Raw genomic sequence first — 20,011 nt, 5'->3', positions numbered from 1 at the left:
TGTGAATTAGAAAAGGTTAAAAAATCACAGGAAAGTAGGATTTCTGAATTGGAAAAGATAAAAAAGTCTCAAGAAAGTAGGATTTCTGAATTGGAAAAAGAAAATAATTCTCTAAAAAAAATTAGGGAAATGGGAAAAAATCAATAGAGCAAAATAATTCATTTAAAAACTCAATTGGGCATATACAAAAAGAACTAAAAAATGTGAATGAAGAAAATAACTCATTAAAAATCAGGACGGAACAAATAGAAATGAATGATTCATTGAGAACCCAAGAATCAGTCAAACAAACAAACAAACAAACAAAAAAAAAAAAATCTGGAGAATAATGTCAAATACTTACTGGGAAAATCTATAGACCTGGAAAATAGATCTAGAAGAGATAATCTGAGGATCACTGGACTTCCCGAAAACTATGATCAAAAAAAGAGCCTAGATTCTATTTTACAGGAAATCATCAAAGAGAACTGTCCAGAGATAATAGAAACAGAAGGGAAAATAGGCGTTGAAAGAATTCATCGAACACCTTCTGAAAAAGACCCTAAAAAAAGAACTCCACGGAATATTGTGGCTAAGCTGCAGAATTACCACACAAAGGAAAAAATATTGCAAGCAGCTAGAAAAAAGCAATTCAAATATCAAGGGGCCACAATAAGGGTCACTCAAGATCTGGCTGTCTCCACATTAAAAGATCAAAGGGCCTGGAACCTGATATTCCGAAAGGCAAAAGATCAAGGATTGCAACCAAGAATAAACTACCCAGCTAATTTTAGCATTTTCTTCCATGGAAGAAGATAGTCATTTAATAAAACAGAGGAATTCCATTTGTTTCTAAGAAAAAAAAACAGACTTAAACAAAAAATTTGATCTACATCCACAAGACTGAAGAGAAACAGAGAAAAATAAAAAGAATTCTTGAGAACTGTATCTCTGTTGTGAATATATAGAAAGTCCGCATGGATAATTTGATTTTACTGATATAAAACAAGGGGGAGTAGTAAAGGGAAGGGGGTAGTATCAGAAAAAGGGGAAGGAGTGATAAAAAGAGGGAAACTACATCCCAGGAAGAGGCATAGAAAATATACCACATCTGAGGGAACTTAGAGGGGGGAAGAAACATTGTGTGAATAAATTAAAACTTGGAAAAGTGAAGTTATTTGCTCATGGCCACATATGGAAATAAACTCAGTTCTAACTCAAATCCAATGATTTTTCTACTATGTACAGAGACCTAGCACTTTAACTTTAATTGAGATGATTAATAATTTTAGTCAAGTAGAACAATAACAAACAAACCTAGAAATTATCAGTCTTTCTTTATATTATCTATAAAGCCTAACAAGAAGAGATTGAAAAAAGAAATTCCATTCAAAGTAAGTAGAGAATGTATACAATATCTGCCAACCCAACCACCAAAACACTCAGTACCTATGTGACTACAACTACAAAATACTCCAGAATTTGAAAAGGCTTAGTTAACTGGAGAATTGGTAATTACTCCTGTTTAGGCCATAATGACAACTAATACACATAATTTATGATGTCATTTTTTCCTTAAAGTAAATAATATGAAATGGAGATTCACAATGTTTAATTTTAAAATAATTTATCTTTAAACTTTTAGTACCGGTTTAAAAAAATAGAAAACTTGATAAATATAATAGTTTACATAAACAAGACCCAGAAAAAAATCAAATATAGAGTTTGATAAATCTAAATACACTACCTAATAAAGTAAGTCTCCTAATAAACAAACCACATAAACTACAAATCACTGTGTAACTGTGCGGATGCCCCATTTCTCTTACCATGTCATTCTGGTCCTTTTCAAAAGAAGACTATTCTTTGGCCAAACAGTTATGCTTGCCTGCCAGAACTTTCAAATATATGTGTGGGCATATATATATCTACATATCTACATATATAGATATATAGATATGTAGATATATATGCCCACACATATATATGCAAATCACAGGTATATATATAAATATATATATGCACATCTTATGTGTGTACCCGCAATAAGCATAGTCATACAGAACCTTTAAGTTTCATGAATGATTAATGATATAATCAGCTAGTGCTAATATAGTTTTGGGACCACTGATTTAGATCTAGAATATACACCAAGTACCATGAAGTCCAGCCTTCTCATACAAATGAAGAAAGGAGGCACAGAGAAACCAAGAGATTAGAGCACAGAACTGAGATATCTTTGAGGCAACATTTGAACTTAGATATCCCTATCTCCAAACATCTCATTTTATGTACTACTTCACACTTCAATTTAAATGTCTTCCTAGTAAGACTGAAATATTATGATAACTATGTATGTTTGTATTTTTTCTATTTGTTTTAATTTATTACAACTCAACATGTAGGTATTAAGGACAAATTACATATTAAGTATTTATTGGTTCTGTGACTATGGACAAATTATTTAAACTTATCCATAGATTTAAAAGGTATTTTCCCTTGATCCATTAATTTGCTTTTATGATTTTTTTTTTATTTCTATGTCATATACTTGATGTTTATCTTAGTATACTGTGTATGTCTACACTTTATTTGTGACTGTACTATTGTCCAGTTTTAATGTCATTTGTATCAAATGGTGAGTTCTTTCCATGATTAATTAGGATCTTTGGACTGATCAAACACTAAGATAATGTATTTGTTTTTTCTGTATATTATCTACCTGATCTCTCCTAAACCTCTCTTTTTTTTTAGGAAGTATCAAACTGGTTAAAATAATTACTGCTTTGATACAAATGACAGTAAAACTGGACAATAGTACAGTCACAAATAAAGTATAGGCCCTATTCCCATGTTTTAAAAAATTATCATTTAGATTCTTGACCTTTTTGATCTACATGAATTTTGCTATTTATTTTTCAGGTACATAAAATAGTCTTTTGTGAGTGTGATTGATATGGCTCTGAATAAATAAATAAATTTAGGAAATATTATCATTTTATTATATTGACTTAAGCTATTAATAAACAATATTTCTATAGTTATTTTGGTCTGTTTTTATTTTTCCAGTATGTTTTATAGATTCATATGTATTCATATAGTACCTGGGTGAATTTTGATAGATAAATTCACAAATATATTATAACTTCTATAGTTATTTTAAAATGGAATCTCTCTTTGTAATTCTTCATGCTGGGTTTTCTTGTTAAAATATAAGGGTGCCTGATGACTTATATCCTGAAATTTTGCTAAACTTATTTCACTTAATTTCAATTGATTCTTTAAGGTTCTCTAAGGACACTATCATCTTGTTTGCAAAAATGTAATAATTCTGTTTCCTTTTACTTATTATGTATGATCTCTTAATTTATTTTTCTGGTCCCATTGTTATAGCTTAATGATGATAATGGATATCCTTTCTTTATCCCTGGTCTTATTGGAGGAGGATCAAACTTTTGTTTTCCCATTTCATGATATTTATTCTTAGACTTAAATATTATTCACTATATTAAGAAAAGTTTCATTTATTCCTGTGATTTCTAGAATTTTTCATCTACTCTTATAATGTTCTAGTTGTCTATATTATTAACATAATTGATAACATTTGTATTCCATATGTTAACTCTAACTTGCATATCCTGGTATTAACCTAAATTGATCAAAGTATGTGAATACTACAATATAGTGGCTTAAGCAAATGTCTAAGACATTATGAGTAGTATTTATCATTGTTGTGGGAAATTCCAACAGTGACAAAAGTATGTAAATATATATTTGTAAATACATGTAAACGTATACATACAAATAAACATACAAAATAGAACAGAAAGGTTCCTTTAGTAGGATAGCATTGCTATTTACCAAGCTTTCCCTATGTGCTCTTGAAAAGTTTCTCATGATCGAGGTTGGGAAGCCTCATGCTAAAAATCAAGCTTGTAAATCTAGAAGTGACATTGCAAACCATGAAAGTCTCACATTTCACAATAAAGAAACTACAATCTGGACATTTAAGAAAATTGCCTAAGATTAGAGATTATATTTTTAAAGCTAGAATATCATTTGCATATAAGGAAATGGAAGTTTAATGGGAATAAGTAGACTTTCCAGAATCAAGCAATAAGTGGTAGCCTCAGAACTCAGGTATACTGATGCTATATTTAGTGTTTTTGTCACTGTGTTACACTGCCTCTTCACATTTTAAAAAGACTGTATTGATGAAACTATCTTTTAAAAGACTCCCCTTATTTTCCTGACTCCAGACCTGGCACTCTATCTACTACATCACCACTCACCTGCCCCTTAATAAAATGTTGACAGGATTAAAAATAAATTTCATGTAACATTATTTTATATAAATTTTATATGATTAGAAATAACATTAAAGTAACATCATCATAATAGTCTTTTGGTTGTTCCCTCTACTCAAAGTTTCTCCCCACTTTAATTTATCTTCTACTCAACTTATCATCTTATTATCTTACTTTGATATGCTGCCACCATCCTTATACAATATATTTTAATAACTCCCAATTACTTCCAGGGTCAAATATAAAATCCTCTCTTTGGTTTTATAAAACCCTTTATAATCTGTCCCCTCCCTCTCTTTTTAAACTTTTTACCCTCCATCCAATGACAATGACCTCCTTTCTTTTGCTCACAAAAGATGTTGCATTTTTAACTACCTCTTGTCTCTGGAATTCTCTCTTTTTGCTCATCTCTGCCTCCTGACTTCTGTTACTTGCTTCAAGTCTCAATTGAAATCCCACCTTCTGCAAGAAACCTTTATTAATCCTTCTTCATGTTTGTACATTTCCTCTGATATTACTCAAATATATGCTTTCTCAATCTTATCTATTCATAGTTGTTTTTTTCAATTGTTCTCCCCATTAGTTACTTGAAAGGAGAAATTCTTTTTGCCTTTTTTTTGGGGGGGGGTATCCCTAGAGCTTAGAACATAAGGGTTTAAGAAAGGCTTGTTTTGATCATCATCAACTGAAAGAGAAACTTCATTGTAAGTTACTACTCCTATCCAAATTGGCCTTTGTTAAATACATCATATTTAGTAAAATATGATATATAAAACCTCCAAACTACAAAACAAATAATGAGTTGGTTATTCATATTTACAAAATGTTTCTTTTTTATAAGAATTCAGCACTGAGTTCTTCTAAATAGTAAGTTCCCTTTGATCCATTCAAAATATAATTCAATATAAAAAAAATTTTAAGCACAAATATAAACAAACTTTCTTAGAAAGACATCCATTAGAAATGTGTGAAAATTCTATATACTCTTATAATTAACTTGCTGCAAAGATGCTAGAGAAATATATTAGAACTTGACTTTGCTTCAGACATTAAAATTCTTTGATGTAGACTTGTGATTTCATCAAAGCAGTTGGTGCTGCTATAATGATTTAAGCTCTCTTAACCTAGACTACTCTTGCAGTTTTGTTCTAGTTTTCTTGGCATTGTATGGATAACCAATAGAGTACAAATGTTTTGTTTTTTTTTTTCCCCATCTGTTATCCTTTGTTCTTGTCACATGACTAACTCTACCTTCTTTTTCCAAACATACATCTCTCTGATTTTTAAAACCAAGGCAAAACCAAGAATTGTCACTCTCATGAAAAAAATAACCAGTACAGAACCCAAAGGAAAGAGATATTCCCTATAAATTCTACTGTGCTGATGTTATAAAGCCCCAGATCTTTTCACATAATGCACAAATACATATCATTCAATATAGACTAACCAAACTATTCTCACAAGGAAAACAAGTGTATAAAGAATGAACATTATCTATGTGCAATTAAATGGATAATCCATTTAGACAAACACCATCCACAAATGTACACTAGGCACAAAAGTTTAAAAAATGGAAGAAATTAACCTTTGGAAAATGGCACTATGCTTTTAATAACTCTATACTTATCCCTGAAACAAAAAATCAATTTTTATAGCAATATTCTTTTCATAATGTTCTATATCTATGAGTCATGAAATGCCCTTGTCTCTGAAGTATTAAGGTTGAGGGTCACCCAAAGGTTAGTTAAAAAAAAAAGGCATACGATGAGCATGAGTAGGCCAAATACAAAAAAAAACAAAAACTGCATATTAAATTATAGTTTCCTTTTTTGTTATTTAATAATATCTGAAATTCATTCCCACAGAAAACATTTTTAAATAAAGAAATAAAAATCATACATAAATCTTAATTTTCACTTCAAAGGGCATTCTCATTTTTCAATTTGTTGTCTATTCACTAGAAGTCCTATAACATTCCGGGGCCTAATAAAATCAGCACAATATCATTTCCAAATAGAAAACTCTAGAGAATATCATCATTCATAAAGCATTCCTCTTGCTCTATGACCATATGCAATATATGTAGGTTCAATATCAGAGGACAAACATGCTTCTCCCTGTTTTTTGCCTCAAATGCTAATGATAGTCAGGGACAGCTAAATGAAGTTATCTTTATGAAATCATCTATTAAATCCAGGATACTATAGAACCTTCTCAAGGAAATACATAATAACTGTTTTCCTTTCATTCATTTATTCATTCATTCATCTAAACAATACTTATAAGAAAACTCAAACAAGTAAAGGTCTATTGCCTAAATTTTGACACATAGCTAAATCAAGAGTCCACTAAGTTGATTCACTAAGAAATCAATCTTGGTTGGCATTGCAGAAAGACAGTAACTAGGGGCCAGAATTGAATAAGAAAAGGGAAAACTGTTTTTGGCAAAGTGCACCATGCTTTAATGGTGTCAAAATCAAAGAGAAAAGGGGGCCAATTAACCCTGCACAAGAATCTCTATGTAGTCACTTAGACTTAGAAAACTATAATTTAATCTTATTTTTGTTCTATTGCATTTTAGTTATTTTTAAAAATATTTCCCAATTACATTTTAACTGGTTCCCCTGAAATTGGTGATTATGACGCTGTTTTAAATGATCCTCAGATGCATTCCCTATCCAAAATATAACAATTCATACATAAATATTGTATACACACTCACATATATATATAAAGATATATATATATATATTATATACTTATGTACATATATAAAATCTACATCAACAAGTGGATATAGATACATACACACACACACAAGTGCATCTTAACACCTTTCTTTCGGTATCTTGTTCATCTTTTTCTCCACCCTACTCTCAAAGATTGTGCTCAAATACCTTAATTTACATGCTGATGTCCTTTCAAATATCCTTGCTTCCCAGTTTATTCTCCTCAGTTTGCTTCATCTCCACTTTAGCTCTACCACAAAGTTCAGTAACACACAAAGATAGTCACTTTTCTACTTTTTATTATCATCCACAAGGTTCTAACTCCATTATAATTATTCTGATATCCCAGCTAAGTACATCTCTCTATCTCTGCTCCTCATGCCTGACTCACCAGTTATTCTCCATTCTTTTCTCAATTGCTGCTCCCTGTTCCCCCAAATCATCACTTCTATTCTGCCCTCACTTTCTTCTCTCTAAAATCTGACCAGATCATAAATCAATGTCCCACTGTCCAAGCACCATGTATCCCTTTCTAAACTCCAACCCTAAAATACCTTCTGCATTTTTCACTCCTATGTCTGTTACTAAAAACAGAGGGAGAAAGTCACATAACCATACAGACTTCTCCTCTACACACGTTATGTATTCTCAATTAAGCATTCATTACCACACACAAATCCTTATAATTTTTATTGAATCTTTTTCCCACTTCTTTCAGGATCTGTCAAAAACTTTCTCTACTCCCCTCAAAATATACATGCTACCCCCTCTCAGAAGAAAACTTCAATTATTTCACTGAAAAAACTTACCTTATGTCCTGAAGACTTCTCTCAAATTCTGAACTCTAATTACCTAAATAATCTCCTATTGTGTCCTTTACTCTTATCTCATAAGAGGAGATGACCAATCTCCTTTCTAAATGTCAAATACTTGAGTACTTGTTGATATCTTTGCCCAGGACCTGTAGGAACTCCTTTGGTCATTACATCTTTCTCCCTAATTTTCAATACTCTCCTATCCATCAGTTCTTTCCCTGCCACATTTTCCTTGTCATTAAGAAGCCATTTCTTGAACCTGCCATCCCCCACAAGCTACAATACTATTTCTTTTCTCCTTTTTATATTTGAATTGCCAGAAAAGATAGTCTACATTTATTGACGTTTTTCCTCACTCAACTCTTTGCAACATGACTTCCAATCACATCATTCAATTGAAACCTCTCTCCAAAGTTATCAATGATTTCTTTAATTGCCAAATTTAACAGCATTTTTTCAATCCTTAACCTTCTTGACCTCTCTGTATTATTTGACACTGCTGACTGATTCTGTCTAAACATCTTCTTGTCCTTGGACTTTCATGACATTTTTATTTTTTCATTATCCTCCTAATTATCTAGTCCTTCCTTTTCCCTCTCTTTTGCTGGATCTCCAGGCCTGCCCTATCCTCTATACAAGTATTCCCCAGAACATTGTCCTAAGCCTTTGTACTTTATCTACAATGTCCATCAGTAATCTATGTCCTATGGGCTCGTTCATCATCTCTTTTAAAAAATGATAACCAGATCAAATCCTAGTGTCTCTCTTGAGTTTGAAACCCAAATCACCAATTGCCTATTAGATTCCATGTGTACTGTCTATACCTCAAACTTAACTTGTCCCAAACAGAATTCATTATTTTTCTATCAAACCTTCCCCTATTCTAAAACTTTCCTAGTTAAGGGTAACAGCATCCTTAATAGGTACCCATATTTTCAAACTTTTCCTTTTTCCTTGACTCTTAACTCTCTCTACCCTTATATACTGATCACTCAAATGGCGCCCTGGATACTTCTATAATCAAATACAAATGTCCCTATTTGTCATTTAAATATACTGTATGACTTGGCTCCAAACTCTTTCCTCTAGGCTTAATCATATTCTGCATTACTTTTCCTACATACTCCATATTCTAGCCAAACTGGATGACTTCTTATAGCCTCAATAAATAACATTCTAGCTGCTATCTCTATGACTTTGTATATTGTATTCTCAGTGTTTGAAATATAATCCTTCCCTTGTCAAATCCCTTGAATTTTTTCTAAGCCTAACTCAGGTGCCTCTTCTTACAGGAAACCTATTCTGAACCCTCTCCCAAACTCCAATATCTATGGCCAGAAATTCCTCAGCATGTATTTTGTATTACATTTTCTATGGATGGCAAATGTAATACCAGGAGTCAGGCACCAGGAGTCAGTTATGCATAAATACTTGTTATGGTAAATTCTTAGTGAACCCGAAATTTTTATAGAGATTCTCTAACTCAACCATATATATTAACATCTCACTATATTTCCAATTCTCACTCAAACCCTGATATATCTATAGTTTCGTTCTGTCTCTATGCGATTAACCTCCCAGTAAAAACATGCATTTAAGAGTAATATAGGGGCTGCAGTCTTCCGGTATTATGTCTCACTACAGTTGAAACTTCTGACAACTAATACAAAAACAGGCCTGAGGGAAACCTCACCATTTCTGAACCTAAAAGACCACAACTTTTGTTATTGCTGCAATGACTGCTTCGTCATATATGAAGGCTAATAGTTAAATAGGCTATACCATCTCCAGAAAGATAACTTCTATTTGCCTCCTTTCTATATGTAAACCAGGAAAAATATACTCTGCTGGATACTCATTTTTTAAAGTTACTCCCTCTGTCAGATGAATCCTATTTTCTAGCTCCTTTCAAAGAATTTTGTCAAGGGTACCATCTTTGGCCTAATTCAACTGACCTGACCTGTGACTCCTACAATTAGTTTCACCTCTGAATTGTATGGCCTCAGTGTGGACCAATTTTCTGCATAATAATCCTAGTGCTGAGGAGAGTGTCCCAGCTTGAGAATTTCACAGAGGGACAAAACTGAATATGGCAAACATCTATTCTGTGAGAGAGAATATTTCCAAGATTTATACAACAAGCATTCAATCAAATCCCAGAAGTACTAGGAAGAAAGAAGTAACAAGTTGTATTTTGATAAGTATTTTATAACATTTCCCAAGGGAACCCACTGGGCTTGATCTCCTCAATCTCTGGTACAGACCAAAATAAGTACCTGTCTATTTGATCAACTTCCACAAGGGCAGAATGGAATTTCTGAGGTTTCTACTCTCTCTATAAGCCAGAATTGAGGTTATATAACAGAATTGTGTATAGATCACATATGATCCCATTTCAACTATTGCTGGAAATTACAGTACACGTGTGTCAGTTCAGGAATAAGTGGCCAATGGTACAGGAGAGATTAGGAAGTATTTTTACAATCCTAAACCTATTGTGATGGGAACTACAATAGTGACTTGATATTTAGTTGGAATTTGGAGTTGGGCCTAACTATATGGGCTCCTACAAGCTCCTGTGTTTGAAAAGACTCAAATCTTTGCTCCCTGATCCATACTGCATATAGCACCTAAATGAATATCTCTAAAGCATAGGTCTAAGTCACTATCCTGATTAAGAAGATCCATTAGGTATCAAGTACCTATGGGATGAAATAATTAATAAGTATTTATTAACTGTTTTATATTGCCAGATACTAAGTAAAGCAACAAGGGCAGAAAGAAGAGAAAATATTTTCTATTATCAAGAAGTTTATATTCTCTGAGGAAGATATCTGCATATATGGCATATACACAATATTTAAGGTCTTTACAACCAAGGTTCAGTCTATCTTTCCAGGGACAAGGACTATATCACTTTTTATTTCTATCACTAGCACTTGTCACAATAGCTGAAATATACTCAGGACCTGATAAATATTAATTTAATGAATTAGTGATAAAATTCCTAACATATAAAGATAAATGGGTTATGTGATTGCTAAAGCTTTTAACATAACTTTGATCATGACAAAGTGAAAACACAACCGGTACAACACTGCCAGTTAAGAACAGCCAGGTTGAGAAACATTGTTGTATCAAGGATTCTGTACTGTTGTACTGTTCTTTGGTATTATATTCCTGTTTTGACCACCAGGTCATCTCTGATAACTAAACCCCCAATTCAATACTAATAATCAAATTTCTGGTTCCCCATACTTAACTATCTTTCTAATATTACCCCAATCATTCCTATATCAGAATCTTGACTAGTTCTTACTAGTCACCTTAGGCAAGACATCAGGCTTTAATGGAATTATCTTACATAAGCAAGATCAGTCTTCCAAAAAGTGATCTATTAGAAAAATAAACTTCCATATCAACTCTTGTTTGGGGTACAAAAGGAATTAAAATGTTTTTCCAGAGTCCCCTATCCCTGCCGAAACTAACAAACTTATCTACCTGGCAACTTAGATGCAAATGTAATTTCAAAAGTTTCTCCAAGCCTACTGAAAGTACCCCTTCACATTAGCTAACTGGAAATTATTTTCTGTTATGTCGTGACTTTGCCATGATCCTGTCATGCCAGGTGTTGATTAAATAAAGTCAAACCACTCAATTATTTACTTAAAGTAAATAATAGGATGATACCTTATTAAGGTATTAATAAGATAAAAACAAGTTTCAATCAACAAAAGACTACAGATTAAGTTGGAAATATCTTTGAATGAAAAGAAGTGACACTGACAAAAAGAGTGTTCTGATCAGCAAAGAATACTTTTTCATGCTCTGTATGTATGATTTTAAAATAGAAACACAAAACCAGAAGACAGAGTCAGAAGAAACAGACAAATAAAATCAGAGACAAAGATAGACTGATTTAAGATCTGACAGTTCAAATGTAGCCTCAAACATTTATTCGTGCTATGATCCTGTGACCATATCACTTAAATTCTGCCTAGCTCAGTTTCTTCAACTGTAATATGGGGATAATAATAGAACCAATCTCCCAAAGTTGCTGTGAGCCTCAATAAAATATTTATAAAGTGCTTAGCATAGTGCCTGATTCATCATAGGTGCTTAAATAAATATGGTTTCCTTTCTTCCTGTGATAGAGAAGAGACACTTTAAGGGAAAATATCAGCTCTTCAGGCATCTCAGAAAAGTTTTCAACTAACCAGGTATTACCTCAACACCTCCTCAATAACTGAGGGTAGTTCTACAAGATAGTTGCCCCACTTCACTGTCTGGTACCTTTGAAAGGTGCAGGAGTGTATCTATGTTGCTTTTTTCCCCAAACACTTCTGGTAACCTTGATTTTGCATCAATAATGAAGAGGCCAAGGTTAAATAGGAATAAATATAAATTCAGAAAGACCCAAAAGTTTTTTAATGCAATTTTATTATTTAACAAGGCAGGAAATCAAACTTCTGCCTTAATGTTAGAAATTCCTAATTGAAATCTCAGAGGCATTGTGAATGTGGCTGCATTTCTTCTTTTTTTTCCTAACATAAACTTCTTAAAGCAGAAAAAATGAGAAAAACATGAAGCTAAGACCATAATATTATTTTAGGCTTAAAATGAGTTAATTATATTGAAAGGGTATTACAATAGTAAAGTCAATCCTTACAAACAATAGTCTTCATACAACCAGAAATATAAAGGTCTGGTAGAATTTGCTACAATAAATTTTTAATTTTAATGATAATAAAGGATAATGACAAAATTGGACCTTGCCCCAGCAGTTCTGCCTATACATGGAGACACAATTCTGGCTTAATCCCACTCCAAATTTCTGGGATAAACCCAGCTCTAAGAAAGTGAAAATGTAAAAATCAATGAATCCATAGTTTTGATGGCTTAGAGTTGAGGCATCTGTTCTACTGATATCTCTCTGACATTTTCCCCCACTTCTAATAATTAGATCCTTGTTTCTTCCTTGTTAATCAAATCTTTCATCCCATCTGATATCTAGGTTTCTACCACATTGTTGCATGCCCAAGGTCCTGCTCTGATATCCTATCCTAGCCCAATTCTTCTAAGATTGAGGCCCTACCTTGCTTTATATTCCTCATGACTACCACCAGCACCTCAAACACTGATGAGTTGTCTTTAAAGGCCTCTGTTCACCTGCAGCCATACCAATTCCAGGTATACTAAGAACCTCTTATACACTGACCATCTACCTATCTAGATCTAGTTTGTAGCTATCGAGATCAAATGAGATATGAAAGTTACGCTGGATATGTGCTGCTTCCCTAGCATCCAGATAGGCAGTCTGGGAGTCCTTTTCCATGATGGTCCTGACAGATTCTGTCAAGTCTCCCTCACTATAGTATCAGTTCTGGTTTAGGCTTTTACAGTAAAGAGGCACATAAGCTCCTTCTCAAACTCTTCTCTTATTCCATATCAGACGTGATGAAACTGCAGTAAGTAAAGTTCTACAGGAGAAGATATATTAGGGGAAGCAATGAGAATAGAAGCAAGCAGCATGTTCGTGACTCTTCCTTAAGAATTTGGAGCTCAAGGAAATAACTACAATCTGTAATCCTGCTCTCAAGACTACTCTCAAGGCAGTTTAAAAGTAAGTGAAAAAGATTACCCACACTGCCAACAAAGCAGGACCTTTCAAAGCATCTCGCCACCAGCCCTATCACTGCCCTTAGGTTCCTTCTCTGGAATAACTACCCTCCTGATCTGAGAACTGATCTCCAAAAGGCACCCCCTGTTTAGCTGCATGGAGTTCCTTCCTATTAACTAAGACTTGGATCTTTGAGATTTTCTATCTTGCTCTGAGAGCTACCTGGTCCCAGGACCAATCTAATACTACACCTTGATGTACAAATATTAACAAAATGGAGATCAAAATGTGGCCAGAATATCCCTTAAGGGATTTCTGAGACCCTTTCAAGGAATCTACAAGTTCAAAACAATTTTTATAACTTGACTACAACAGTATTTGTCTTTTAAATTATTAGTCAACTACATATTTAAGTGAGGCCAAATTTTCTTCATATGCTTCAAATGTAGAAACAGATATGAGCATTCAGGTGAATCTAGACATTAAAAATATTTCCAAAAATGTTTTCTTTTGAAAACTGTATCTTCCACAAAAATATGTTATATATGTTAACATGTAATGGGTTTATTATAATTTTAAATAAAATAAATATTTAATTATATTTTTCCTAATGCAGAAATATCAATACATATAGCCCACATAAATAAAAGTCCTTTAGAGTCCTTATGAGGAAAAATGAGGTCCTGAAACAAAAAAGTTCAAGAATGTACTTAACTAGATGAATAGATGACATTCAAAATGGGAAAACACAACATAGAACTATGCTACCATCTTAAGGGACAGAAAGGGAGGGGGCCAAAGGAAGGAAGGGAGGAGAATAAACAAGAGCAAGTTGATACTGCTAACAAGACTTACTGTGGTATGTAAAATAACTGAAGCCAGCTCCTGAAATAAGAAAAAAAAAAAAAAGGAGTAGATTTTACTTCTCTCTTTGAATGACAGGAAAATAGCTTTTTCTGACTGGAAGAAAAATATATAAAGATTTTTATACTTTTAGAGACATCATATTGCTCTAAAACTTTCTTTTTCTCTTGCTGTGACTATTTAAAAGAAGCACTGACTGAGCTCAGGGATGCCAAAAGGGTGAAATCTTCCCTTTACTTAAGTTATACAGCTTAAATAAACTGAATATACTTACTGTAGTTAAGATATATACATATATATATATATATATAAAATTTGTAAAATAAAGGGATAGGATTAAACTATATTTAAAATTTTTTATTATTCTATTTTTTATTTACAAAACATATGCATGGGTAATTTTTTTTCAACACTGTCCCTTGCAAAACCTTCTGTTCCAAAGTTTCTCCTCTTTCCCATAACTCCTCTCCTAAATGGCAGGTAGTCCAATACAATTTAAATATGTTAAATTATTTTAAATCTGATTAAATTATCTTTAAGTCCATTGCAGCTCCAAAATTCTATGATTCTAAAAATGGAAAATTCATCCTTAAGAATCCTGATTGCCATGGTCTTTTACAATTCAAGTTGCTGCCACTTGGTAACAGTGTCTCCAAAATAAAAATTTCACAAAAATTTTATGAATTTTAAAGCTTAAAAAGACTTCTGTAATCAAAATGGAACAACCCCATTTTAAAGATAAAGAAAAAAGAGGCTTGGGGCAGCTAGGTGGTGTAGTGGATAGAGCAGCAGCCTTGAATTCAGGAGGACCCAAGTTCAAATCTAATCTCAGATACTTAACACTTCCTAGCTGTGTGACTCCGGGCAAGTCACTTAACCCCAGCCTCAGGGGGAAAAAAAAGAGGCTCAATGAAGTCAATTAATTTATCAAAATAACTACTCTCCCTCCACACAAGCAATCAGTTCCTAAATCTTGTCATTTCTATCTCCGTAATATGTCTCCACTGTCATTTTCTTTATATTTATACAACCATCACCCAAATTCAGGCTCAAATCACCTCTAGCTTGCTGCAATAGTCACTTTCTCCAATTCATAAAAGATAAGGTCTCTGCTTATAATGAATTTATTTTCAGATAAAAATGGTTTAATTATGACAAAATATTCCCTTAAATTACATGAGCTCCAATTATACAAATTCATAAAGTTATCAACAAATAGTTGAAACATTAAAACTTTCAAATCACTGAGTATTGGAGTTAAAACTGATGTTGGAAGTTATCTAAACCAAAACCTCATTTTATAGAAGAGAAAACTAAGATAAAAAAAAGACCCCCAAATCTTATCATCACTGAAGATTAAGTGACCCCCATAGAATTTGAACCTAAGCCCTTAAGACTTTAAATCCAGTACACTGTGGAAAGCTTTAAAATCAATAAAAAGTTTATGTAATATGCAATCACCACTTTCATGAATATTATAATTTAGTAGAGTGATAACTGTAGTGAACAATAATAAAAATAATATCCATTTTAACAAATACAAAATGATGTTTGATGTCAGGAGAGAGGAAGTATGAGAGAAATCCTAAAAGAGATGAAGAAGAAATAGTAATATGAATTGAATTTTAAAGGATGTTAATCTGACACAGCAGAGGCACTAGAAGAATACAAAGCAATATGAGCAAAGGCAAGGGGATGAGAAAGCATAAGGTATAACTGGAAAAATAAGTCATTCATTTGGCTAGAATACAGTAAACATAAAAGAAACTAATAAAATATAATGCCTTGATGATAGAATTATGAAATAGTACAACTATTCTAAAAAGCAATTTGGAATAATGCAAATAATAAAATGTCCATAATCTTTGAAGATATTCACAATTAAGCATATATACCAAAAAAAAAAAAAAAATCATTGACAAAATGAAATCCTAATCTTCTTGTCTCTGCAAACTTCTAATGATATTACACATCTCTAACCTCTTATATGAGAATTGTAACTGAGACAATTTACTGAACTCTCTCCCTTCTTCAACTCTTCCATATCTCACATCACTCAAACATCTTTCTCTACTATCTCTTCTTCACTTCAGTATCAAATGATGGCGCTGTCCATCTCCTTCCTAGGGCATAGTCTTCTACTAGTATATTTGATTCCATCTTCTATACACTTCTCCCAAAAACTCCCCCACTACCATCCCTAGTCTTAACTTCAATCTTTTTTTAACTATGGCCTTCCTTCTTGCTTCCAATAAACACATTATGCTTCTTACACCCTTAGAAAAACTCTCACTGGATACTGACCATTATAATTGTTGTCCTATATCTTTCTTCCCCTTGAGGGTTAAACTCCTTAAGAAAGCATCTATAATTGCTTTCTCCACTTTTTTAATCACAGTTGTCAAAATCTTTTGTAATGTGGCATCCAACAACATAATTCAACTGAAACTGTTCTCTCTAAAATTACCAATGATTTCATAATAATCAAATCTAGTAGTCTCTTCTCAATCCAAATCCTCTTGGACCTCCCTGCAACATTTGATATTGTCGATCACTGTTTTTTATCTAGGCTTTTAAAACATTGTTCTCTCTTCATTTTCTTCTCAGCCAATTTCCCCTTCTCAATTTCCCCAATTGGTTCTTCATTGATGCCATGATTCAAATCTCTGTTCTGGGCTCCCTTTTTTTTTCCACTCAATATATGTCACTTGTTGATCCCATTAGCTCATCAGTTCAATTACAATATTTGGATAGATAATTCCACAGCTATATAGCCAAACTTAGACGCTTTCCTGTGATATAATCCTACATCACCAACTTTTTATACATCTCAAACTAGAATTCCCACATGCATCTTAAACTGAACCTATCCAAAAAGAACTCATCTTCCCCCTCCCACCCCAAATCCTCCTACTTTTTAACTTCCCAGTTCAGGATACGATCATATTTCCAGTTATGAAAATCTAAAATTTCAGTGTCATCCTTGACTTTTCACTCTCATTCACACTACATATCCAATTGCCAAATCCTATTATCTTGATCTTCTCAACACTTCTCATCTCCACTTACAAAGACACATCCTAATACAAGCCCTTATCATTACACAACTGGATTACTACAATGGCCTTCTAAATGGTCTTGCCAATCCATCCTCCAAAGCCATCAAGCTGTTTTTTTGTTGTTGTTGTTTTTTTGGGTTTTTTCCTAACTTATAAGTTTAACTATGTCTTGCCTACTCAGCAAACTCCACTGACACTTTACTTCCAGATACTTCCATGACCAAATATAAACTTCTTTGTTTGGCATTTAAAGCTTTTTTGCAATCTAGCCTCTTCCAAACCTTTCCAGCTTTTTTACAGTATACTCCCCTTCAAGCCTTCTACAAATCTAATTTCATTGGCTTACTTGAAGTTCTTCAAACATATGACACCATCTCCTGACCCCATGTCTTTAACTGTTTTCTATGTCTTTCACTTCTCTGCTTTCATTCTCTGGCTTCCCTCAAGACTCATCTCAAATCCCACCTTCTCCAGGTGGCCTTTAACCCTTGATGCTAATTAATTCCTTCCCCTTTCAGATTATCTTCATCTGCTCTGTATATGTTCTATGTACCTAGTTATTTACAAGTTGTCATCTTCATTCAAGTACACTTTTGAGAGTGAACACTGTTTTTTTTGTTTGCTTGTTTTTTAACATCCTTGGTATATAAGTATTTGAAAATGCTTATTGACTAAGACAAACTGCAAGTAAACCAAAATACTGAAAGCAGAACTTCTCATACTAGCAAAGAACTGGAAATAAAGCTGATGGCCATTAACTGGGGAACACAGAAACAAACTGTGATGTATGGAATAACAAATAAGATGAATACAGAGAAGCATGGAAATACTTACATGTATGGATACAAAGTAAAGTAAGCAGAAGCAGAAAAATAATGAATTTGACTAAATTTATATGAAAGCAAAGAACAACCACCACAAAACTATTGAAACTGAATGTTGCAAATTGACAAAGACCCAAAGAAAAGATAAGATCAAAGAGAAGATAAAAGATTAGAGAAGATAAAATTTCCCCATTCCTGTGCAATGACTAGTGTCCATAAGTAAGGAAAATTTCCTGTACCAGAATTATTTTATATTTTATTGGTTTCACTGAATTTTTTTCTCTACCTCTTTTCAAGTTTTTTTTTGGTTATAACAAAAGGTTCTCTTGTATAAGAGAGAGGGAAGATTAAGTACAGGTAACAGAAAACTAAATATACTCACAAAAACCTATTTTTAAAAGAGATATGGAAATGCCAAATTACAGTTTTGTTTTGTTTTTTTGTCTGTTTGTTGGGGGGCTTTTTACTCAGCAGAAAATAGGGAGTCACTGAAAACTTTTAAGCAAAGTGTGAAATGACTAAACATAGGGAAAGGTGGGTAGGAGACAAACATTTGTTAAGCACCCCTATATCTGTAACTGTACTGAGTACTTTACTAACAGTATTAATTTGTTTAATCTCCACTTTTAGGTATGTGTTATTATTATTCCCATTTTACAGATGAAGTAGTTGAGTGACTTGACCTAACTTCAGTCCTAGCATTCCACCTACTGAACCAGCTAATAGCCTCTAAAAATAATCTAATAGCCAAATCAAGAAGATATGAGTAAAGAGAAAGGAGAGAAATAAAAGTATGAAGATATCTATTCTATATATTCAAAAAAGTTTTTTGTCCCTTTATAGTCTCCGAAAGAAATCTAGAAAGTCACAATTACCAAGCAATTTAGTTCTCCCAGCACTTCTTTTACACCCAAAATGGTGGACTTAGTTTGACTTACTTTTTAAAGTCCATAGCAAGTAAATTGAATTTTCTTTACGACCTCCTAATTATTATTTGTAGCCAGTAAAGCAAAGTAAACATAATAAAGGATCCAAAGGTCACATTTATGGTCGGAAATAAATATAAGGATATATTTTGGCTTATAATACTGGCTTATTTAATTTACTTCCCAGCTAAAAATATTTATCTGAAACGTAAAAAGGGCACTGTTTACTGTTTATCCTTTGGGTCATACCAATTTGTCCAATAAGGACTAATCTTAGTTGTTCAAATTATTCAAATAGTACTAGCTTTTAATGGACTCTATGCATCAAAGATGCTTGACAGTCATTAACCTTTTAGGGCTACACTAATTTGTGCAATTAGCCTAGGGAAAATTATTTTTCCTGATCACATAATTAATTGTCCATGGAGTTTTAAGGAATTGGTCTACAAGGTGCTTTCCAGATCTAAAAGTTACACAAAAATATAATATTATGTACTTTAAGGACAGGTCTCTAAAGTCCAAGCAAAGAGGAGGTTTGAGACAATTAGTCAGACACTCCATATGTATCTCAGTCTTGCATAAAAATAAAACAGGCATCTAAAAGGCCTTTGTAAACATAGCAGTCTGGGTGACAGTAAGTAAAGCATTAAAAATTTCAAAGTAAATAATTTTTGCAATACATGGAAAGTTTTTATAATATGAATTAAAAGATTATTGTGAATTATTTGCTTTATAATTTGAAACATTCAAATAGTAGGTTTGCTTATGGTTAAATGCATTTACATGTTTTTAAGGACTAATTTCCTTTCTTTCAAAAAAAGGCAAACACTGATTAATTTTTACATATCCTTCCTTTCTTAAAGGCCATGGGAAGACTACCTCCAATTA

At 32.8% G+C, this 20,011-nt stretch overlaps 1 protein-coding gene across 6 annotated transcripts in view; it reads right to left on the bottom strand.

Annotated features, from left to right (window-relative positions):
- The window catches only part of SDK1 (sidekick cell adhesion molecule 1), a 1,233,278-nt gene that overhangs the window by 1,064,994 nt on the left and 148,273 nt on the right, over positions 1-20,011 (bottom strand). For 4 of the 6 annotated variants that reach the window (XM_074281198.1, XM_074281201.1, XM_074281199.1 and 1 more), the window contains one exon: positions 14,306-14,335. The exons of the other annotated variants lie outside the window; for them this stretch is intronic. In XM_074281198.1, the coding sequence (XP_074137299.1) occupies positions 14,306-14,335 (30 nt within the window). Of the gene's footprint in view, positions 1-14,305; positions 14,336-20,011 lie in introns of those variants that run through there. 6 annotated transcript variants of the gene reach the window in all.

The sequence above is a fragment of the Sminthopsis crassicaudata genome, chromosome 1 (assembly GCF_048593235.1).
Source record: "Sminthopsis crassicaudata isolate SCR6 chromosome 1, ASM4859323v1, whole genome shotgun sequence".
In the NCBI taxonomy this organism is placed as follows: Eukaryota; Metazoa; Chordata; class Mammalia; order Dasyuromorphia; family Dasyuridae; genus Sminthopsis; species Sminthopsis crassicaudata.
The sequence above is the reverse complement of the archived record's forward strand: the minus strand, read 5'-3'. Positions and strand labels throughout refer to the sequence as shown.